General features: G+C 40.1%; 1 protein-coding gene across 1 annotated transcript; it reads right to left on the minus strand.

Moving 5' to 3' along the window:
- Positions 1-546: 546 nt before the first annotated feature.
- camk1ga (calcium/calmodulin-dependent protein kinase IGa) lies at positions 547-22617 on the minus strand. The gene is made up of 13 exons (XM_037765107.1): positions 22446-22617; positions 19471-19582; positions 13121-13246; positions 12301-12375; positions 9716-9854; positions 9303-9426; positions 7767-7842; positions 7381-7493; positions 4816-4894; positions 4607-4694; positions 2402-2751; positions 1235-1331; positions 547-1127 (listed from the first exon to the last, which is right to left on the minus strand). Exons 2-12 carry the CDS (start codon positions 19554-19556, stop codon positions 1268-1270), a joined length of 1320 nt encoding a protein of 439 aa, XP_037621035.1. The 5' UTR covers positions 19557-19582; positions 22446-22617; the 3' UTR covers positions 547-1127; positions 1235-1267.
- Between the last annotated feature and the right edge of the window lie 2200 nt (positions 22618-24817).

Genomic DNA, 24817 nt, shown 5'->3' on the forward strand with positions numbered 1-24817 from the left:
GGACTCACAAACTGAAAACATAATGCCTCCGGCTGCGGCTGTCGTCGGTGCCGAGGCATAAAAATAATAATACATGTCCAAAAATTACAGTACATTTCCAGATGTTGTTATAGTGTCCAACGGTGAAGATACATTAAAAGCAGGGTTGACGATGTTCTCCAGTCTACACTATTTGTTCTATTGGTTGAAATGGTCTTTACACCCCGACAGCGATCCATTACTGATGAGCTCTGAAAAAGGACCGGGAAAGAGCCGTCATCTGTAGCTGCTGTAATCCTGTAAAAATGTCTACCGATCACTGCCTCGAGGTCCGCTTCAAAAGAACCAATCAGATGCCTCCCTGCCTCCCTGCTCGTACTCTACCCTTGGCGTGCACCGACCTGAACTCAAAGCGCGTCGCCGCCGCAAGTTTCCTGGAGAATGGAAGAGAAAACTCAGCCCTGCAGTAGCACTGCCGTGGTTACTTGTCATGAGTTAGCGTTGTTGAGTTGAGTTCCTCTCTCCACTCTGTGTCTGTGAAGTAGTTACGATGCGGCGGTGCTCGTGCATGTGTGTGGGGGGTCGTTGCCTTGGAAGGAGCCCCGAGTGGAGAGGGGGGGTTTGACGGAGCTCCTGAGGCGATGCTACTTTCAAATTATGCTAGCTTTCCAACATCGTCGACCCTATCTTTAAATGTCCTAAAAAGACATTCAGAGTATACAAATTACCTAAAAAAGCTTATGAGCTTTATAAAAATGTAAAAGCCATTGGAATTCAAAGTACAGCCAGTCAAATAAAAATATAATTAATAAGCTTTCACATTGCATATGTCCCCTAAATCTAAGTATTTAGTAACATGTCGACAGTCATATACGATAGAAAATAATAGTGTTGAGAGAATAAAATGTCATCAGCATAACACAAGTTGTATGAATTCTAAATGAATTCCTGCTTGTGTCTGTTTTGTATATAGACAGCCATTCCAAGTTAAAGTGTTTTTTACAGTGCAGATGCTGTAGGTGTCTGTCGATGGAACATGTGGTCTGCAGCAGAGAACCACAGCAGACATGAAAAAGCTGAGCAGCAGATGTGTCAACACCTTCATAGCAAGAGGGATGCCACGGAGTGCCGTTGACTCGAGAGACAAACTAAAAGGAAAAACAAAATGAGTTGGGTTTATTAGGCTGGTTTGAGTCAGTAATTTGTATAATCAACATCTAAATTCCGACAGAGAAAGATGAGAGATCCTGTTTACCTGCACGAGATTCATCTCAGGTTAGCCAGCCGGTCACATGACAGAACACACTCCAGACTGAAACGACTGGTCCTTCCTCTGAGACACAGCGTCCATGCTGCAACACATCACACAACCAGGATTACACATCCACCCAGAGAAATACGCAAAGAACAACTAGTTGCACTAAATCTCATAACATAAAAAAAAAAGTTTTAAAGCATTTGAACAATGATAATACACTTTGTCAATGCAGTTCTCCTAAAAATGATTTAAACTCTATGACAATATTACAACTCATACTGGAGGTATATTATCCATTGCATTGAATGAAAATACATATAATATGAAAATAATAAAAAACTTTCAGAACCAATCACCATTAAATCTAGCTTGATGAATTATCCATTACCAAAAGGTAATATTTGTTGATTATATATAATCATAGACAATATGTCATTGTTCGAATGCACACCGCTCAGACAGATACAGTATAATCCCTTGTGGGGTACCTCAAGGCTCCTTTCTTGGACTGTCTAATTTACATAAATGATCTCCAAAATGCAACGGATGAAATATCGCTATTAATATTTGAAGATAGTATTAATCTCATAATTTCACCATGATATAGTATAGTATATATACAGTATGTCCAAAACAAAGATCTGTGACAATATGTAGTAATGGTTCAAAATAAGTTTTACTTAAAAAAAAAAAAATCTAATTTGATATTTTTTTTAATAAAGGCACAGTCACATGGGCAAATGAAGGCAAGTGACCATTGCCTGCCGAGGTGATATTCGCCGGACAGTTCAGCAAAGTTGAACTCCGAAGATGTGAATTTGCTTCGCAACCGGAAGAGTAGGTTTTTTCGCCCCTTCACTCACTTAGAATGTAAGTGAACGGGAGGCAAATGTTAATTTTGCGTATGTGTGACCTGCCTTTAAGAAAGTTAATTATACTAAATTTTTAGGGGTGCCATTGGATGATGACCTCTCACGGAAGAGTCAAATTGACTTTATTATTAAAATAGCAAAGAGATCTCTTGGCCAATTTACTTCTGCCAATGTATAGCTTCCATCTATCCATATCTAAATTACTGCAATATTCTATCAACTTTTTTCTTATATTCTGGTAGAGCTGACATGCCCGATTTTCACGCAGCTGGAAGAGGGCAGCAGCTCTCACCTCTTGGATGGCCTGAAAGGAGCATCGATCGCTGAAAGGAACTTATTGACCTCTCTTGGTTCATCGACGGCGAGGGCGTTGTCGGACTGACTGTGACAGGCTCTCAGGGGCGGACAGAGACCTCTGCCCGACTCAGGATTACTGCAGGATAAATGATTGGCCCCGCGAACAAGATTCCCGTTTGGGTCGAGGCTTTTGGCCTCATCGCGGTGGGGTTCCAGCGCCTCCTGGTCTTTCTGGGAGGACTGTACTTCGATGTTGGGCATGCAGATGTGTGAGGGGGGAGACTCGGTGAGGGACATCTGCAGTTTCTTCATGTGGTGGACTACTGAGGCTACGTTGAAGGCTTGCTGTTGGAAACGCCACACAAAGAGAGAGGGTTAAACTGGGGCTGCCTACGTATGGCATGACACATTTGTCTTGAAATAGTATTGACAACACTTAAAGAGCATTACATGTTTACATTTGACATTGTATTTGAAGCTTTAGCTTCCAAACCACTTTGCCTTAGATCAGTGGTTCTCAAACTTTTTACACCACGTACCACCTCAGAAAGTATTTGACTCTCCAAGTACCACCATTATGACCAGGGATGGGCAATTATTTTTCCTGGGGGGCCACATGAGAAACCCAGATTGTTGCCGGGGGCCAAACAAATTCTGTCAGACGTAACCTCTACTTTATCACTTATTTTCAGCATTTATTATACTGAAAATCACTCCAAACATCATATTATGAAGTTTTTGAACCGTACCGGACTGACTGTTTTGGGTAGTAATGTTTCCATTAACAAAACTTAACAAAACAGAGAATCCCCCAGCATGCCAAAATATAAATACATGTACTGTAGGTCCAAAAAGCCCTATTTTTCAGTGCAGGGATGGTACTGTACACAGTTGTACTGTACTTTGTTATTGTCATCTATAGTGGTTGTTTGCATAAAAACACACAATTCAAATGATTATGAATATTTAAATATTTGCTTTGATTAGAGAAATCTTGGCAAACTGCTCCGAGCTAGAGTTAGGAAGTTAAGTAGGTCATAATTCTTTATCTAATATCTATTTTATATTGATGTGAAAACATCTCCTTCAAACAACTGGATTTATTCAAGTTTCTCACCAAAAACTACATTTTACGAGATTACATTTGAACACATCATGATAACGTTGTAATTTACCTTCGCCAAATAGTCATTTTTCCTGAGCCGACTTTGAAGGCCTCATATTAATAACTCAATGGCACCTCCGTTAACGTTCGTATCTCCGGTATTATCCAGTCAGGACTGCGCTGCCCACCGGCTGCTAACAGCTAACGTTACTAACTGTCTTCCTGCTGATTTCAACACAGATTTGTTGTTCACAGTGTCGCTTTATCAGGGAAAAATAGGGTGCGTCCCCTCAGGTTTAGTAGCGCCACGCTGTTGAGCGCTTTTTTTTCTCTTCACCGTGGCTCCGGTCCAAAAGCATCAATACAGAGGAATCTTAGTCAGAGATTCCTCCACGTACCACTAGAGAGAGCACGCGTACCACCAGTGGTACGTGTACCATAGTTTGAGAACCACTTTGCCTTAGATCACTGTAACTTTAAATGACATTGTCTTTAGTATAAAATACTTTCCCCGTAGGCTTTAAAGGTGGCAAAAAAACATCTAGTGTTTTTTTTCCCTGATAGAGAAGAGCAGCTGTGGTCAATTTGAATTTATGATGGATGCAATGATGAATGGATGGTTGTAATAATGTAAAACATATTAGAAAAAACTTCCTCTCTCTCTCCTCTACTGTGTGCTGTTATCGGAGTGTCAGTTTGACCGAGGCACACACACCGAGCCGAGAGGACAGCCTGCCCTTCAGCTGCATTCATTCAAAATCCGGCAGCGTGACACCATCCCGCAGGTTCGAGCGGAGGTGTGGGTGTGATTTTTTGCGCTTTAGAACATAACTGCCGTGAAACAAGCAGAAAATAATGTTTTATTTCTCTGACTCACGGATTTGGTCTCACTAACGCCGCTCTCTCTCTTCACTCACTCTATAGCTCGCTAGACCATTGCTGCTCTCTCTCTCTCTCGCTCGTTGAACCGTGGGGGAGGGGCCAACTTTGAATGCCGTCTGTTCATAAACAGCAGCCGTATTATACCTTTAACTATGAAAAACAAATGTGGTTGCAATATAAAGTAGTCCATGAGCCAACAGCAGTGTCACTCACCTTCCATTTGGATTTGGCAAAGTTTCTCTCCATCTGTTCACAGACAGACTGATGAATGTCCAGGTCTTTAGCTGTGTTTCCAGCAATCCTGCAACCAAGTCACTGTCATTAGTTTATTTAGGAAAAAAACAAACAAACAAAAAAACAGTGTGTGCGTGCGTGCGTGCGTGCGTGCGTGCGTGCGTGCGTGACCAAGAGAAAGAACTAACCACGGGTGTCTGAGTGCCTGCTCGGTGAGGAAGCGTTTCGTGGGGTTTTTCTCCATCAGATTCCTGATAAAGTCTTTGGCTGTTGAGACATTGCATGGTTCATTGGTTAGTTTCTGATTAGAATTCAGTACTCTGACCTGCTGCAAGCATACAATGATACACATTTGGTCATCTACGGTGAAATTACGTATGATTCCATCTAAATAGGCTACACAAATTGTATGCTACCGTTACTGTTGTGACAATTTAAATTTTCATGCTGCAACAAGACAACAACAACAACAGCCTTCAAATGAGAGCAAAAGACAGAGACATTTCTGCTTTGCAGAATGAAGTCCATTCACAGAAAAGCTCATGCTTGTGTGTTTAAGGGACATTGAGCCTTGGATCACAGCTGGTATAAAGGAGACTTTACTGCGTAATGTCAAACAGTGTCTTATCCTCATGGATGGATTACTGAACGGGGGCCCAAAGTGTCAGGGGCCCCTCACCTACAAAATGACCACAAAGACACTCAAAATGACCACAAAGAAAAATAAAACGACTACAAAGAGACTCAAAATGACCACAAAGAAACATAAAACGACTACAAAGAGACTCAAAATGACCACAAAGAAACATAAGACGACTACAAAGAGACTCAAAATGACCACAAAGAAACATAAGACGACTACAAAGAGTCTCAAAATGACCACAGAGAAACATAAAATGACTACAAAGAGAGGCTAAACAACTAGAATGTCTGTGTATGTAGGAGAGGTGATGGGGCCTTTTGTCTGAGCACATCCACCCATGCTTATTCTTGACCATTATGTGGATGAGATGACCTTCTGTAGTTCCACAATACTTTTTTCTGACATTCTTCTTCAGTTTAATGTTCTTAAAGTCAAGTCATCTACAACAATAAAATGTTCAAATAGATCATCATAGTAAGACAAGACCTCTTTCATACACGTAACAGTAGGTGGCAGCACTACACCGATGCTTAAGGGAAATAATTCAGTGCGTTTAACATGTCTCTTACTTAATGCCAGCTAATTTAATCCCTCAGGTGAGCGAGCAATGTCCCTGCCAATTTAGTATGTACAGTAATTATATCTGACCTAATCCAAACAGGTCAAACCCCTATAGCTGTGATGTAAGTATGATGTAACAGTGATGTAAGCTGCAGCTGGTCTATATTTGATTAAGCTCTAAGGATATATGAACACTTCCTGATCTATACTTAGCAAACACCTGTTTTTGTCATATTTCATGAAACAACCAGAGCTGGATTTTAGTCTTTCGAAGCAAGTCTTTCAACTTTATGAAAATATTGCGAGTCCAGATGTGGGCTGACCTTATCCTGTACCATAACATGACATCTCTTGCTTTCAACACTCCCTTTTCAATCGTGCAACAGTGCAATGCATTTTCACGGAAATTTTATAAAAATGTTCTACGAGGTAACAAAACAAACAGAAAAACTAGTTACTCAAACATTAACCTCATATGTATTACAAAGATCTTTGAAGGTTCAACTAATCAAGCCGTCATGTCTAAATTCAAACCAAGTCTTAAGGCAGTCAAGTGTCTTAGCAGATAAAACAAAAAGTCCAAGTCAAGTGATTTAAACCTGTTATGGCTTATGACAAGTTGTAAACACAACATTTACATATTATCACCTATTAAAGGGACTATTTGTAACTTTCAGAAATGCTTGTTAACAGCGACACCTGTGGCCGTGAAATCAACAAAAGTCAGCATCGGGCTCGTGCTTGCTCGCTCTAAATAGACATGAACGAGCATCGCTCAAAACAGCGAGGCAACACACGTCAGCTAAAAGCACAATATCACTCTATATTTCAGCTGCTTGGCAGTAATGTTAGCTGACCAGACGAAGGTCTCTCCATGAATCAATGCTGATCCTAGTGTTGGCGTTTCCTGCCTCAGCGCAAGCTGGTAAGGCAGCGGGGCTCCGCAGCGAGTAACTATGTCGTCTCCGGCCGCAGCCGGAGTAAACAGAGGAGACACCGACACCCGGTCGGTAACGAGACCACAATGTTACTCGCTGCGGAGCCCCGTCACTTCACAAGACACGGGAAACCTCTGTTGGTCTGGAGGATCTGCAGCATTTATTTCTGCACAAACGTCCACTGTACATTCACTAGATATTCTCAGAGCTAAACTAACTCTTCTGCAGTGTGGAGTGAGCGCGCGTTCACGTCTAGAGGTGGAGCGAGTACGCAAGAACGCGCGCTGTCTGAGTGAAGGCAAGCAGGCAGAGGCTCCGGCCCCACGCGAGCGCGCATATGCGAACGCTCATGTGTCCCGACACGGTACATTGCTTAAAAAGTTACAAACAGTCCCTTTAAGTTGGTATGGTGAACTTAATTCTTAGATTAGAATGTTGACGACTTGAGTCTAGATATTTTTTCTTGGAAACTAGAAACTGAAATTGTTGTCAGAGCAACAAGTACTTACAGTCAAAGTTAATACAATTCCAAAAGAGAAAGTGCAGGGGTATTAGATGTCAAAAATGTTTGTGAAGACCGAGATGTCAAATGTTTTCTGCCGTTTTCATACCTGACTCGGAGATGTTGTCCCAGAAAGGTGAATGGAAGGCGTACTCGGCTCTCATGATCTTGGAAAACAGACGAGTCTCGTTATCTTCGAAGAATGGAGGGTAGCCGCTGAGCCTGCAACACAGACACAACAAGTCAATTCAGCTAAACTCATTACAGCTTCCTTTTGTAAATCTCTTACATCAACATTTTGGTTAAATTTTGGACATGCTATGACTCTGGTTGTATCAAATTGATGGAAAAATTATGATTTCTCAACAAAAAGTTGATTTATGGCATAACTTCAGGCTTCTGACATTTCGGTTATGTAATCTAATAGATCCTCACCGTTTAAGAACAATCATGTAAATGTGCTTTGTTATTGTTGGAGAATTGAAATGTACTCACAGGATGTAAGTGATAACTCCAATGGACCAGCAGTCCACTGCTTTGCTGTAGGGTTTCTGGGCCAAAACCTCAGGGGCTGTAGAATGACACACAAAGAGCAAGAAGAAGTTCAGTGGTGATCAGAGAGAGGAGAGGACGGGAGACGGGGAGACAGTCCGCTGGAGTCAGTGCCCATCGGAGGGCTCTTTCTCTTCTAGCTAACGCTGCAGTGCCGTTCTCCGTTTCAGCAGCAGAAAGTATGAAAATGGACCGTTTTGTCCTTGGCTATAACATTTTCAAACACATATTTACATCCAGGAGCAATACAATAGTGTTTTGTTTTCTTCTGTCGTGTGTCTCCTCAATCCTCGTTTTTCACGGTGTATACCGTTGTATCTGTGTAACTCAGCCAACCTGGTGACGTCACAGGCTAGAGTAGCTAGAGTACTGCAACACGGCGGCTCTCTTGCGACGAAAGTTAAACGTTGACATTTGTCATGTTTGCTGTATAAATGTTGATTAGAGTGGAAATCCATTTAGTAAATCAGCTTAACTTGGTTGACAGCTTCACGTCCATTTTAAAATGACAATAAACACCTTTGCTTATAACTGCCAGCTGCAGAATGTAATAGCATGATTACACTGGGAAAATGTCAGTTCGAATATGATTACTATGATTCCATAAAGTTCAATGTTTTCTGGATGAATGGATTTCTTTCCAGGAAAATGCAGCGGATGTGACATCATGCGCGCTCGCGAGTGCCTTTATTCTCCACTTTAGGGCTAACAGTGTGCAACCATAGTTAACATTCAGTTAGAAATGGAGTCCCCCAACGCCATCAAACGACCAGCCCCCCACCACAACTCAGACTCCAACACAAACTCCACGGAAGCACAAAAAAAAACAAAGTTATATCTAGTGAAGCCCGTCTTGCAAAACAGGAATCTGACCGACGTCGGAGGAAAACTGTGGAGTAATGGGGGTTAACTCTGGAGCAAGTTACGTTATCGACTCCGGCTCAGGAGACCAAAACTACGGTGTCTCCACTGAGCCTTCCGACCACGGTCGAGAGGCTGAAGCAGGAAAAGTTAACACTAGGATCAACATCGGCTGGGCCTTCCATTCATGGAGGGGCCTTCGTTTGGTCAGCTAACATTACTGCCAAGCATGTGAAATATAGAGTGAGAATGTGGTTTTAGCTGCTAATGTTGCTAACGCTAATCAACATGATGCCTTTCAACCACATTCAAGTCTTGTGTGTGTCGCCTCACTGTTTTGACCGATGCTCGCTCGCGTCTATGTAGTGCGAGCATGAGCACGAGCAACAGGACGCTGACTGTCGACCACAGGTGTCGCTGTTAACAAGCAATCTCTGATTCCTATATAGAGGTCCTTTAATGATTCCTCTCAATTGTTGTAATGTGTTGTAATTTACTCTTGCAAAATATATTGACAGAAAAAAATATCCTTTTTAGTTGTGTTATTTAAATGTACAATTTTATAACGGGGGAGAAATCCTCCAAAAAGTGTATGAGTATCCCCCCCCAATAACTCACCAACATATCCTGGTGTACCACAGGCTGTGGACATCACACCATGCTCCATCGTCTTAGACAGACCAAAGTCACTGACCATGATCTTAGCATTCTCATCTGTATCATAGTACAGCAGGTTCTCAGGCTGCTCAGAGACAGAGAGAGAGAGAGAGAGAGAGAGAGAGAGAGAGAGAGAGAGAGAGGGAAAGAGAGAAAATGATGTAAATGTAAATTTGCCCATGCATTTTTCATAATAGGATTGCTTATTATTTAAACCTAATGTAATTAAAGCAAACGGTACTTCAGAAAATATTCACTAAACATCTGTTTAACACTTCTTTTATTGTAATGTGTTTTGGTCATTTGGTCATTCTAGCTTTTAATTTTCTTTCTTCTAGGTGAAATTGTTCTCCATGTGTGTGTGTGAGTCTTACCTTGAGGTCCCGGTGTACGATGCTGTTTTCGTGCAGGTAGCTGACAGCCTGCAGCACCTGTTTGATCACCGTGCTGGCATCCTTCTCTGTGTAAACCCCCTTGTCTACAATGCGATCAAACAGCTCCCCACCCGACACCCTGCACACACACACACACACATGAAAGAAATCATCAGTGTTTGTATTTTTCTATGCATCTTGTTTCATTCTTCAAACCCTTTGACCGGTCACTTGGACAAAGAGTCCTGTTCGACAAAAACGTTTTGTTGAGGGCTCGTAAAACCTCAGAACTTTATTTTAAATTATAGAGGTCACACAGTTCCCAAATATACTGAATATTTCAGAGTACATTTGGAGACAATGAGTGTAAAATGATGCATAGAACATGAGGATAACTCTTTTGATGAAATGGTACTTTGGGTTTGAATATTTCACTCAGTGTAAACATCATATAGCTTCTAGGGATGGAACGGTTCAGGTAAAAAGTGCGAACCGTTCGGTTCGCTAGTCACGGTTCCGGTCGTGTATGAATTGTTCGGCTCATTTGAAATAAGTTATGAGGCCGATTGGGTATTTTTTTGTAGAAATCAAGGCCTGGGATACGGGCGGACATGGGTCTTGAGGTACGGGGTTTAACACATGCGCAGTGTAACTGAAGCTGCGGTCGTGGGTTGCTATTGGCTCAATTTCGGCGAGTACAGAGCAGATTTTACTGCGCATTTGTTGATGAAGCGTGACCCAGCCCCCTTCACGGATGAAGTGCGGCTGTCAGTCAGTTAAGGAAATTTCAGTTCAATACTTTACTTTTACTGCCATGTCAACCCACAGTTGATTGGAATTTGTTTCGGTGCAGTGCTCATTAAAAACAGACAAAAGCACACACATATAAAGAAAACATAGTGTACATAGGAGACAACCACATACATTTATACAATCATTCAAACCAATAACATCCTAAAATGCTAAAATACTGTGAAGAGCCTTGTGCTATTGCAACTTCCCCTTAAGTGTCTAGTGCAAAGCATTCCTATAGTGTGTGTTGGCTGGAGCTTAATTTCCTCCTGCAAAGTGCCTATGCATTAGAGTTTAGGTGCCTAATAGCATCAGGGTATGTGCTGTTCCTGAGGCGGGATGTCCTACACCTCAGACTCTGAAATCTCCTTCCAGAAGGAAGGACATGGAAGGGACAACTAGCAGGGTGGGAGGGGTCGGCAATCACCTTCTGGGCCCTGTCGCTGATCCATGTGGCATAGATGGAGGCCACATGGCCAAAATGGGGAGTAGTCACGATAAATTACAGTTAGAGGATCCACCAGCATCGTTTGGCTCTGCTGTACGGGAGCATTACGGATTTAGTGTTACCTATGAGAATGACGCAAAAAAGTGGTGGATAAAACGGCGACTGTGTGTAAACAGTGTGCAACACGTCTGGTTGATGCTAGCAGCAACACTTTGGGTAGGAAAGAGCAACTCCTTCTCCCCGCAGCATTTAAACAGCCTCTACATGCAGATTCAGACAGGGCAAAAAACATAACTAAAGCACCGGGGAGGTTTATAGTGAAAGATATGCAGCCTTATGCAGTTGCGGAGGATGCTGGATTTCAGCATATGATTAACGTAACATTACTTGAGCCGTGCTATACACTTCAGCAACACAGTGATTCCAGCAGTACAATCCCTGTAAAGTGTTTTATATTTATTAATTATTTTTAAATAACACAGTGGTACAGAAATCCAACCGTATTCCTCCAAATACTGCACATTTTGAGTGGAAATACTAATCTTTCAATTAAGAGCTAATAATGAGGGAATTGAGACATATGTTATACTGTTGTTGTTGTTGTTGTTGTTGTTGTTGTAGTTGTTTTTTAGTATAGTTCTGGTTGAGCTTATGCTTAATTTTATGTTGATGGCCTTAGTCTATAATTACATCATATGCATGATATGCATTTTTTGTTTGCACTAATAACTGTAGAAGACTTATTCTTTTAATTAAGATTTGACAATGAAGAAGTGTTTATGTTCCTTATGTAAGCCATACTTTTGTTAAGGCAAACATTTGTTTACTTATTTTTGCCAAATAAATGAAAAGCATGTTGAATTCAGAACACAACCTCCTCGCTGTTACATAAATGTACCGAACCGAACCAAAAACCGTGACCCCAAAACTGATATGAACCGAACCGGGAATTTTGTGAACAGTTCCACCCCTAATAGCTTCAATGAAGAGCTGGAACAATCTGACACAGAATATGTATTATACTGTCAAACAGTGTGAAATAAGATGATTCCTGGGTGGAAAAGGGGACAACTGTATGTTGTTAAGGGGTTCAATGTCATAACAGAACAAGCAGATGCACAATATACAGCTCCAGGTGATTCTGTCACTATGTTTTGGTGACGTTTGGTGATGTTTCTAACTTTACGGTGACTTGAAGGTACATTTAAGGGAAAAAATAGGCCTTTATATATAAAAGAAGCACACTTCTATAACATATATTGTGGTTGTTATTGTCAGATTTCTTTACCCTCAATATGAGTTAATACTTTGTGAAGAATGTGATGATAATAATGAGTCCACTTACAGTTGCATGACCAGGTAATAGTGTGTTCGACTCTCATAGAAATCCTCTAGTCCCACCACGTTCTCATGCTGTATCCTGAAATAGTAAGAGAGAGGTTGAGGAATCACTGATGTCCTCAGTGGTAAATGTTACATGTTTATAGTGTTGCAGGCTGTTCTCCTCAGAACAGGTCGTTTAGAAGCAAAAGTAAGAACAAATGCAATACATTTAAACATTAAAGGTCCCATATCGTACTAATTTTCAGGTTCATACTTGTATTTTGTGTTTCTAATAGAACATGTTTACATGCTGTAATGTTAAAAAAAACTTTATTTTCCTCATGCTGTCTGCCTGAATATACCTGTATTTACCCTCTGTCTAAAACGCTCCGTTTTAGTGCATTTCAACGGAATTGCGTAGCTAGGCAACAGCTTGGGTCCATGTTTACTTCCTGTCAGCTGATGTTATTTACATACACTGCAACAGGAAATAATCTGGAACACATTTAGAATGTTTAAAACCGTGTAATGGTCTAAATATCGTATATTTGTGACATCACAAATGCGCAGACATCCTAACGGCTTGTTTCAAACGCACAATTTGCTGAATACGTACTGTGTGTATTTCTCCGTATATTGAGCGTTTTGATAGTTTAACAGTATTTATAAAGCACTTAAACCTGCTTTATAATATAAAAGACATGAAAATCTCACTTTTTACAATATGAGACCTTTAAGTTGATGGTGACTTCACATAGAGCAGAAAACTGCTGCTCTCTGTTGGCTAGAGCATAATGGAAATCACCTGTATGAATGTGTGTGTGCACGTGTGTGTGTTTTACCTTCTCAATACATTGATTTCATTTTCAAGGTTGCTATGGGCGAGGTGTTTTTTCTTCAGACACTTCAGGGCGTACAGCATTCCTGTTTTCTTCTCTCTCACCATAAAGACCTCTGAAAAAGACCCCCTGCACAGAAACAGTAAGGACAGAGATACGGGTTAATGGAGTGAAATCAGTCCATGGAAATTCTCAAACATATCAAACTATAAAAGGACACAACTATTTGTTGTTTGTATTTCTTCATTATCCTTATCATTATGTCAAGTTCAAAGCACTAGTTTTTGTTCTGGTTTAATATTCCTTTACTTCCAGACATGAGACATGAATGTTTCCAGGATGATGAACAATTATCTGCAAATACTTCTCAATTAACAATAATCCAGTCACACTAAATGAGTGTAAATTAATCCAACTTTAAGCCCTTTAAACAACTGTGGAAAACGTATGTGGACTTCCAGGTCTGCGAGACAGTGGAAAGAGGGTCTGGTCCCCAGGAATGAGATGGGTCACTTGCTTTAGGGTCCCCAAAAATAAGATTTTGTTAGTGGTCTTTTTTTTTTTCTTTTTTTTTTATGTATTTAACCAGATTTGAAAATGTACAGAAAGGTTGGTTTACCCCACTGAGGCTCCACTTCAGCACCCTGAGACAGATCTTTGTACTCACCGTCCAATCAGGAGGTAGAAATCGCTCACTATAAAACAGCTGTCCCAGCTCCTTTTACGGTATTTATTTATTATCCTGCTTTACTTTGATTTGCACTGCATGCACCCTGACTGCCAGCCATCCCCACCACCCATACACACATGTACAGTCATTCATGCACACATTTGTTTTGTTTATTTTACTTTATTTTAGTCCGTTTTATTCTATAAAGAAATAATAAATTAGCCTAGGGTTCACCAAAGCCTTGGTTCCATGCTGCCTCCAAGCCTCCCTAGTCAGCTCCTCCTCACTATCTCCTCCTTCAACAGACCTTTAACATAGCAGACATTTGGATTTGTGATGGAGGAGAAGCAGGTGTATCTAATGATGTATTTAATAATGGCTGCATTCCACTGAGGGGAGGGAGGTCCTGGTATTGTGCATGCCGGCTCACTGGCAGAGCTTACTGAGATACTTAATGGAACTGAGCCATTGTTAGTGATCAATTTCACCAGTGCTTTTCCTACGATGACATGTCAAAATGTCAGCTGTGAAAAAGGTCTATTGATAGTTTATGGATAGAAAAGGGCACCAGCCCTGAGCGATCTTCCAGGCTCATGACCTATCGAATGAATGTAACACCTCCCTTTTTCACTCAGCCTCCTTAGAGAACGGATCTAACTTGCGATCTCCAGCCATCATACGATGTCGCTGAGAATGTCGTCAACCACAAGGAAACTTTATGCTCCTCGTCGCTCCCGGCCTTGGATGACCACAATGCCTGCTTTTGCTGCCTTTGCTGAGGTCAACTTAAGACTTTAGCATGTCAGTAGTCAGTATATTTTTGGCATCATTGGACAAAAATCCCATAATAACCTTTCAGCATATTGTAATTCAAGTGTTCTGAGAGAAAACTAGACTTCTGCTCCTCCTCATGGCTCTGTTTTCAGGCTTTAGAAAATCTAGCCTGTGACGGGAGACTTTGACCAATCACAGGTCATTTCATTGAGAGAGAGCGTTCCTATTGGCTGTGCTCCGGTCATGTGACCGGAACTTGGCGTTCCTTCACCAGATTTCACAATGGCTGCCATGTCGCAAGCTTTCTCATGTTACAGCTAAACCGTGCACTACAAGATGATTCTGAAAACATCTGAGGAGAGAAACAGACATTAACGTAACAGAATATTAATTCATATTTGATCAGCGCTGCCTAGTTTGACCGTTTGGTCGGAGTTCATGAGTGATTGACAGCCAGCTCTTATAGACAGCAGATGGACAGCAGATCCCAGATCAGCTTTGAATGCTTGTTTTCTTCCGGTCTGTGAAAGCTTGCAGATGCCATTAGGAGCACCGGAGGACACAGAGGAACATGAATTTCTAATCATATTTGCTCCAATCTCGTCTCCTTCAGCTTTAACATCACACATAAAATCTGCTCCATCCAGTCCGAGCCCCAGGAAAAAATGAAGGTTGGTCAGTCTTGGCTGGGTATCACCATGGTAGCTATTTCTTTAGGCTCACAGTCAAACCGACAGGTGTAATCCCACATTTTGGCATCCGAGTCAAGCGTCTGTTCTGGTGATGAAGCTCTGACCTAAAACGCCTCAAATCCAATAAGGGAGTCTAAAATACACACGTTAAATGCACTGTTGCTATTATAGTTTTGTCGTGCACTGTGTTCTGAATGAGCGTTACAGACTCATATATTGATACTAGCCTTTTATTGAAAATTACATCTGAGACCTGTATTTCTTTTAAATATTTAGAGCAGGATATTTGCTTACTTACTGATCCAAAATTGTAATATGGATTATATTTCATCCTACATTTAGGCATAATTAAATAATGTGATCAACTTTCATAACCGAGGAACGTCACTGTACAGCCCATAATACCCTATAACTTTTATTAGCCTTAATTTAGTCTTCAGTGGAGATGTTGACTATCCTGTGAACATGCTGTTTCACAGGTATTCTCTACCTGGAAACAAGAACACATTTTTGAAAGAAAAAAACGTCACCACTTGACTCGAAAACAATAGCACCTGAATGCACCTTCGCAAAGCGTTGTAAGTCCATCACTAATTGATTTGCGAGGTAACATGTGTTATCACGTTTCTGTTGGCACAAACACACGCCTGCAGCAGCATGCTTACACCACCTCCCTTCATATAGCTTCAGTCCACTCATCCACCCATATAGTCAGTCAGAGTCTTAATCCTATAATGAAGTGGTGCTAGGATGTTCCCGCACTGCTGTTCTGACGTCAGTGTCCAAGAACTTCACACACACACACACACACACACACCTCTATCTCATTCAGGCCTTTAAGCAGCTTTGAGACAGCAGGACAGCTCTGAGGAAGGAACACCGACTGTACAGTTAACCATGTGTTACAGGTTATTGTACTGACCAGTGATACAAAGCCGACCTGGTCTCGCTACATTTGTGGAAATGAAGCAGATAAAGGAAATAACTCTTTTTTAGCTTTTGCAGGTTTTAGGGCATTAGCTACAAATCACATATAAAGTGTGGAACCTCAATGTTAGTTCAGTCATTAAAGTCAATCAATATTTTGTGAATTAAATCATAATGTTGTTAATTTTATGCTGTAATTATTTTATTTAAAGTTGCTTGTGTTAAGACATGAATATAGTTGAATTTGCAAAGTTTGGATTATTTCGTTAAAAGGGCAAATCCAGCGATTTAGTATTGCTCTTCCATAAAGTTGCAGGACATGAAAATTGATGTGGCAGAGGTCGCATTATACTGACTTTCACACCCTGATGTGGGTCAAAAGCTCCAAAAATGTTGGTTCCTACCTTTCCCATGTCGCAACTGGATAGCGTCTTTTGTTAAACACTTCCTGTGTGTGCCATGTCAGAGGATGTTATACAACTGTTTTCAATGGCTGATGTTTCTCATGACACATAAAGTTGGTGCAGTGCCCTTTTAAATGGGAAAAATAAAAGCCTTCTATAGAGAAATAGCTTTATACTCAGCAAACTAAGGTATTATATAATATATTTGTTATTAGTATTGAAACTCAGGTAGGTATCACAGGGGCACAGGTGTCAAAACAGCAGTTTGGAGCTGTAGCAACATCAGGTAGATTGTATCTTAAAAGTTAAATAAGCTCTGATATTTTACAGGCACCCCTACACAAAATATCAATATTAATATTGCACTTGATCAAGTTTATTCAACTGCAAACTTGTGATCATGATCATTATATGATGAATCATACTGTCCTCCAACATGTTAGCAGTCCTCCACTAGCATGTTCAGCTGGGAGTAGATTACCCAGACAGTATAAGAGGCTTCATTGATTAAACCAGCTCTCTGGGAGGTGATAGAAGGGATTATCCTCAGCCGTAGGACAATCTGAGCCTGGTAACTGGGAGATAGACGGCAGCCGGCAGCCGGCAGCCCCTCCATCCACTTAGGCCCTCTGAACTTGGGCAAAACAATCTAATCTAATGTTACTGTAAAACAGTGGCTGAAATCAGGTTGGTGGCTGCAGCAAACACATCAGTCCCATCCTGGATGATGGTTCATAGTAATTACATTATGCTAATATGAATTAATTATTAATTATACACATCTGGAGTCACGCATGTCTAAGAGGAGGATTTTGTGAGTACAACAGCGCCTGCATTTGCACTGTAGTTTTTTAAGACCACACCCTTCTGACACAGTCTGCTGTACCAAGCCCACCTCCTGTCTGAAGTCTGTGCCAATTGCCATCACCAAATGGTATTTGAGTCCTGATTCCAATAAAGTTCCATTAAATGTTTTCCTAGTATGTGAAAGTAATCAGCTATGATGTACAAACTGTTGTCAAACAGCAGTTGGTACATCCTGATGCAACCCTAGACTGTATAAAATATGGACGTGGTCTCCGTGTCGTCACCCACAGGTTTCAGAAGTGCCGTTGTGAAGCTCAAAGTGCAACGATAAGCCGATGCACAAACAGGTTAAATCCATCATTTATCACCAGCTGCAGTGTCTGAGCACAACAGACAACTGAGTCCCGGTTCACCCGACCGGGAGAGATAGCAGCCATGATGCTGGGTGTATTGTCCCAGTAAAAGTCTCCACCGCATTATTTAGTTCAGCTGTGAGGTTGTCAGCGGTGTGTCTGCCCGGCGTAACGATAGCAATAGTCCGACAAACCGTGTGTGTGTTTGTGCCACGAAAACAGATGTAGTGTTGCTGGAGGCTTCGTGCTCGCTGTTGTCACACACATACGGTCTGTCAGCACAGCGTAACGTTAGCGAGGGTCTGACAGACCGCGTGTGTGTGGCGGTGGTGAGTGTGTGATTGTTGGTGGCGTTATAGCTGTGAATGTAGCAGTAGCAGTGTGTGTAGAGTCTATTTGTTGGTGAATAAATGCTTCAACTCCTCAAGACCCAAGCCAACTTCCTGTATCTTGCAACACCGGCACAGACTCCCTTAGAGCTGAAGTAGGGGAGATTGGAGCAAATATGATTAAAAAAAGTTATTTTTATAAAACGGTCGCTATATCGTGACAGTAGTACATGAAACAGGTAACCTGAAAAAAATCATGGTCCTCTGTGTCCTCAATCTGCAAGATTTCGCAGACCGGAGGAAAACAAACAGTAAGAGCTGATCTGAGGTCTGCTGTCCATCTGCCGTCTATGAGAGCCGGCTGTCAATCACTAGTGAACTCCGACCAAACGGTCAAACTAGGCAGCGCTGATCAAATATGAATCAATATTCTGTTACGTTAATGTCTGTTTCTCTCCTCAGATGTTTTCAGAATCATCTTGTAGAGCACGGTTTAGCTGTAAAATGAGAAAGTTTGTGACGCCGCCGCCATTGTGAAATCTGGTGAAGGAATGGCAAGTTCCGGTCACATGACCAGAGCACAGCCAATAAGAACGCTCTCTCTCTCTGAAATGACCTGTGATTGGTCAAAGTCTCCCATCACGGGCTAGATGTTCTAAAGTCTGAAATCAGAGCCATGAGGAGGAGCAGAAGTCTAGTTTTCTCTCAGAACACTTGAATTACAATATGCTGAAAGGTTATTATGTGATTTTTGCCCAATGATGCCAAAAATATACTGACTACTGAAGCTTTAAGTGAATTTATAGAAGAAGAAAAATAGAGCAAGTCTATATCACGATAGAAATGATGTAGAAAAATGAATATGATATACATTTTTATATTGTATTGACGATATGTATCGTCATATTGCCCAGACCCAGCTGTAAAGTTGGCCATTTTAACATGGGGGTTTATGGGGATTGGGGGACACGTTAGCTCCAGAGGTTGTCGCTTCGGTGCAACAAGTAGTAGACAGCTGACTATCCCACCCACACCATTACATGACAGTTAACATGACAGACTTGGAAAAACAACCATATCTGCTGGAGGTTTCATCGGCCCAACCTCCACGCTTGCAGATGGAGGCAGTCACCGCACTTTCCCATCTGACCAAATGAGATTCTTTCCAAATCTATTCAACAGCCAAAGAAAATCTTTGTCCTTAATGACCACTACTGGTGAATTGATGGTCTTCAAAAGTACCTTTTTTTTTGCAATTTTGTATAAAATTGTCTTAACTAGTTACTTAAAAAACTTGCATTAACGGTCAGTGAACCTTGACACTTTTATGCTAGTCCTTCTCTTCTTGCACACATTTCCTTCTCTTATCCGTCTTTACTTTCAACAGCAGTACTTACGATCCCATTTTCCCCTTGAAGTCAAACACTTCCTTAATATTGCTGGTGTTTTTCTTCCAGCTGCAGATGATCTCCTTCCGCCCCATCTTGGCTCTGACGTTGCCGTAGACTCCTGAAGCACAGATGACATAAATCATTTACATTTGTTATGGGTTAAAAAACAGGGACACATCGTCATCATGCATCAAGTTAATATCGGAAAGCCACCAGCGTTGATTTAAAAACCTGGAATGAATTTTTATTTGATCAGCATCATATAAATGTGTCTCTTTTCAACAACATCCTTGCAGTACAGAGTACTGTTCAGCCACTCTGACGGGTCTCTGTCCCTCACATAGGAAGCTAAAGTTTAGCCCTCAAAACAATCTCATTCTGTGAATTGTAGCATCTTGGTGGAAGGCTCTTACGTTCATATAACTAAATCAGTTACTTTTATGAACTGTATTTATACTTTTTATAAGAATCAAAATAAATCAAACTGAAAAGAAGTAATAATTACATTGGCCATGCGGCTCTTTAGCCCCCCTCTCCAGTGGCTCCCTGTGGATTTTTAAAAAGAATAGTGGAAATGAATAACTGTTTTTTGTTTACATTTTCATTTTTATTTATCATCGTTGTAGGTCTATGGTACAACGGAGTATTAGGGCCACATTGAGGGAAAAAAAAAAATCTGAGATTTCGAGAAAAAAGTAATAATATTACGAGAAAAAAGTAATAATATTATGAGAATAAAGTCTGAATATTATAAATTTTATTTTATATAATAATTTTATTTTATTTTTTTCTCGTAAAGTTATGACTTTATTCTCATAATATTATGACTTTTTTCTCGTAAGGTTATGACTTTATTCTCGTAATATTACGACTTTTTTTCTTGTAAAGTTCTGACTTTATTCTCGTAATTTTATGACTTTTTTCTCGTCAAGTTATGACTTTATTCTTGTAATATTACGACTTTTTTTCTCGTAAAGTTCTGACTTTATTCTCGTAATTTTATGACTTTTTTCTCGTCAAGTTATGACTTTATTCTAGTAATATTCCGACTTTGTTTCTCGTAAAGTTATGACTTTATTCTCGTAATATTACGACTTTTTTTCTTGTAAAGTTATGACTTTATTCTCGTAATTTTATGACTTTTTTCTCGTAAAGTTATGACTTTATTCTAGTAATATTCCGACTTTTTTTCTCGTAGTTATGACTTTATTTTCGTAATATTACGACTTTTTTTCTCATTAATTTATGACTTTATCTGGAAATCTCTGATTTTTTTTCCTCAATGTGGCCCTAATACTCCGTAGTACATTTGCACTTTGGCCCTCACTGTATTAGACTTATATACTATATACTTAGACTATAAACTGTGTTACCTTCATCACAATGCTCAAATGTTTTGCGACTCCAAACAGATTAATTTTTTTATTTTTTTGCCTAAAATGTCTCTTGATAGTAAAGGTTGCTGACCCCTGTGTTAAACATTTAAAAGTCTATTAATAATGACCTCAATGTTTCTAAAACCCCGGCTAGAGCCCTGACCATAATGGTCAAACACACCTGATGAACAATGTGATTGGGAGGGGGGAGTCATAAGCTCTTCCCTCTTACCCTTCCCTGTTCCACAACCCTTTAAGATGTCACAACATGTTCCCCTCATGTTCTGCTTACATAGACAGTAGCATGTCCATGACTGCGGTCAGTAAAGCCTATTTGTAGCTATCAGTTATACAAGACTCAAAAAGGATTAGAGAGGTAAAAAGCAGTGGTTAGTTAATCTTCCCAGCCGTTCCGCCTGCCCTCCCTCCTTCTCACCTCCTGTACTCATCCCTTATTTCTGTTGTGGGAACAGATTAGTGGCTGATTCCCTGACAGGACAAAAACTAGGTCGTTTTATAATCCTGGCCTTGAAAGGTCAATGAACTCTGGCCTTCCAATAATATTTGCTGAAATGCACCAATATTAGGCAGTACATCTGAACATTAATATGCCAAATTATGAAACTGAAAGTTACTATTTCAGAAAATTATTTTTAGATTAATTGGTAATGGACTTCCGACCACCATGTCAGCATTCATCCATTCACACACACACATTCATACACCGATGGCAGAGGCTGCCATGCAAGGTTGCAGGATCTATTCTAAATACTCATTCATACACTGATGGCTCAGCCTTCAGGAGCAGTTTAGGTTCGGTATCTTGATCAAAGACACTTCAATATGTGGACTGGAGGAGCCGGGGATCGAACGACCAACCTTCCGATTAGTGGACAACCCTCTCTACCTCTGAGTCACATCCTGATTATACACAAAAAACAGCGATAAAATAATAGAACCATATAAGATATTTCACAACCTCTTTGTATACTGACTCAATTCTTCATACTCTATATGATAAATTCAATTATTACAAGTCCATTTGAATTCTGTAAGAAAACTAAATGAAGTTACAATGTCAACTTCTATTCCTGCTCTGTACTCAGTGGGGAACAGGAAATCCTACGTTCGCTTTTTTCTAAAGTTAAGCCATTACTAAGAAAAAAACTAAGCCATTAAATTAAACAATTTAGTGACGCCAGAATTCAAGGGGTAGTTTATAGGCTGGGTTGAGAGATGATAAAGATAGAGGCTCAGATATACTTTAGCTGGTTTTGTCCCTTAATGATTACAAAAAAACAAACTCCAAATCTGCACACTACTCTACAGCAAACAGTTTAGAAATGTGCTTTTTATCTAGTTTCAACCGCAGATTACTGAACAGAGTTTAACGTGATGAGACTATAGAAGATCAGCGGACAGCGCGAGCATATTCCTGCAGGGAGTTAGTTAGTTTGGTATCTCTGATGGTTCAATTTAAACATCTTTATAAAACTCAGAAGCAAATTTCTGAACAAAGACGACTTAATAGTATTCATACAGCTTAAACATACTACTAAAGTGACTTCTCTAAGTCGTGAGAGTGTGATAAACAGCAGTTCTTACCTGAGGAGCGGCGTACAGGTGTACGGGTGTACAGGTGCTGGAGCTGAGGTATCCGCGTGAGAACCTGACGGTCTGTGAGGCAGGCTGCTGAGCTCCACGAGCAGGGGGGCGGGACCTCGCTCAGTCATCACCTGTCAATCAGACAACATGCTACATTCAATGACCCGTGGGAACCCTGGGAACCGCACTGCTACCCGTTACAGTTACTAAGTTATTCCCTATTTGATAAAACTGAAACAAACTTTGCCATTAATTTTGTTCTCCACTACATTTATAATTATTGTATATATATATATATATATATATATATTTTTTTTTTACTTATTTGTATTTCCTTTCAACAGGTACAGCTGTAAAGCACAATCACATGCTTTAAGACCCACCAGGGTCATAAGTGTCCTTAAGGAGGCAGTCCGTGAACTGTCCATACATTGTTCCATTAAGTAGGAATGAATGAGTAATATTTTTCGTTCATAGGCCCAGAAAATACATAAATGTACAGTGAGGAAAAATAATATGTATATTTATACTTATATTAGGAGAAAAGAGAAGATAAATATAGAAAAGGAATTGAAAAAGAATAAATAAAGAGATAAATAAATTAAAATAAAATAAAAATGAGAGATGAAGTTAGAAAATAGAAATAAAAGAATAAAATAATAAACAAAAATAAATAAAAAATAAATAAATAGGGATGATAATCATTTCTAATTGATCAGCAAATTGATACGTTTTTCAACAGAATATCTTTTCCTTTCTGTCTTGTCATAGCTACTTACTGTTTTCTATTTACCATATTCACACTGACTATTTTCTCATGTATTGGAAGGTTATAGGCTACATTACATGTTTTGATCAATATGTTTTTGTAATATGCAACTGATTCAACAAAGGCTGGATTTTTTGTAATAGCATAGCCAATTATATATCAGCTATAATTTTTTATCTATAGGCCTATGGCGCCAAATCATAACAGAAGTTATCTCATGACACTATAGAGCAGGTCTAGACTGTACTCTTAAATGAACAGAAAGACAGAAAACAATTAAACAGAATTAAACTAATAAAGAAATACTATATCTTATTTGTATATTAGGCTATTTTACAAGGTTATGTTTTGTTGACAGTAAACTCTTATAATAACAGCCATCAGCTAAAACAGAAAGGCAGCAATCCTCATATTGGAATAGAAAAAACGTGCAAATATTGGATTTCAGGATAATAATCAGTTGTTCATCAATGGTCATCCATTCATTTTTGTTCAATCAATCATATCAGATACTTCCTTTCCCCTACTAGTTGAACCACCTGACCATAAGGCCACATTTGTAATCCTTTATTTTGTGCTAGAAACCTCTTTTGGTTTCCCAATTATACTTGAAACAATTCGCTTTAAATGGTAAAACAACAGGCTGTGGTGTGGGCCAAAGACAATTCCTAAATGTTATATCAAACTGCCCATCATAACTGGGCCTTTTGTTCACTCCTAACTTCCTGTCTGTTTCTCTGTAATTAACATATTTTAAATTTACACTGCGCATGAACTCACATGCTGAATACCAGCGAACAGCAGCGGCCACTGACACAGCATTATTGCATGTGATTATCTCACACACATCCAGTCAGCATATTGCCATAATGATTACATCACCTAACCACGTGGCCATTAGCTCTCCAGGTACAGCTTCTTTGTAATGATGCAAGTGATTCAAATGTGCAAATGGTTCCACTTTTATTAACTTTCTGACACTAAAACCTTGAAATGGACAAGATGTGAATTTCAACTGTTTCAACATTCTATTGGGTCATGCTTCACTTCAGCAATCTGCACAGCCTGAAGATGTGCAATACTGCAGCAGCACGAGACATGTCCCTCAATGATTGATAGCACAGCTAAGCTTATATTTCAATTCAATTCAATTCATCTTTATTGACAGACACAAACAACAATACATACATTAAAATAGAAACTGCCACTTTTTTATAAATGACAGTTGTGCCAATGTTTCCACATGTGACTGGTATGGTAGAACACTAAAACAAGGATTTGACAGTAGCATAATAATAGCGTTCTGAGAGTAATTTAGCCGACATATAAATGTGTACATCAGGTTTCTCAACAGAGCCTGGAAAGTGCTGACTCCTGCATTACAGAACAGCTCGCTTGCACTACACCACCTGGGTTTTTTAAGTAATATCTGCATGCAGTCAATGTAGGCAACCTGAGGCTTATGCATACTCGCCTTTCTAAACTTGTCCCACAGGAGGGCAGTATAGAGCGGAGTGCAAATGGCTCTAAAGAGACCTATCTTAACATGGTCTAAACACATGTAGAATTTTCTTGCCCACATGGTACTGCCTGTACATGTCAT

The sequence above is a fragment of the Sebastes umbrosus genome, chromosome 1 (genome assembly GCF_015220745.1).
Source record: "Sebastes umbrosus isolate fSebUmb1 chromosome 1, fSebUmb1.pri, whole genome shotgun sequence".
Lineage (NCBI taxonomy): Eukaryota > Metazoa > Chordata > Actinopteri > Perciformes > Sebastidae > Sebastes > Sebastes umbrosus.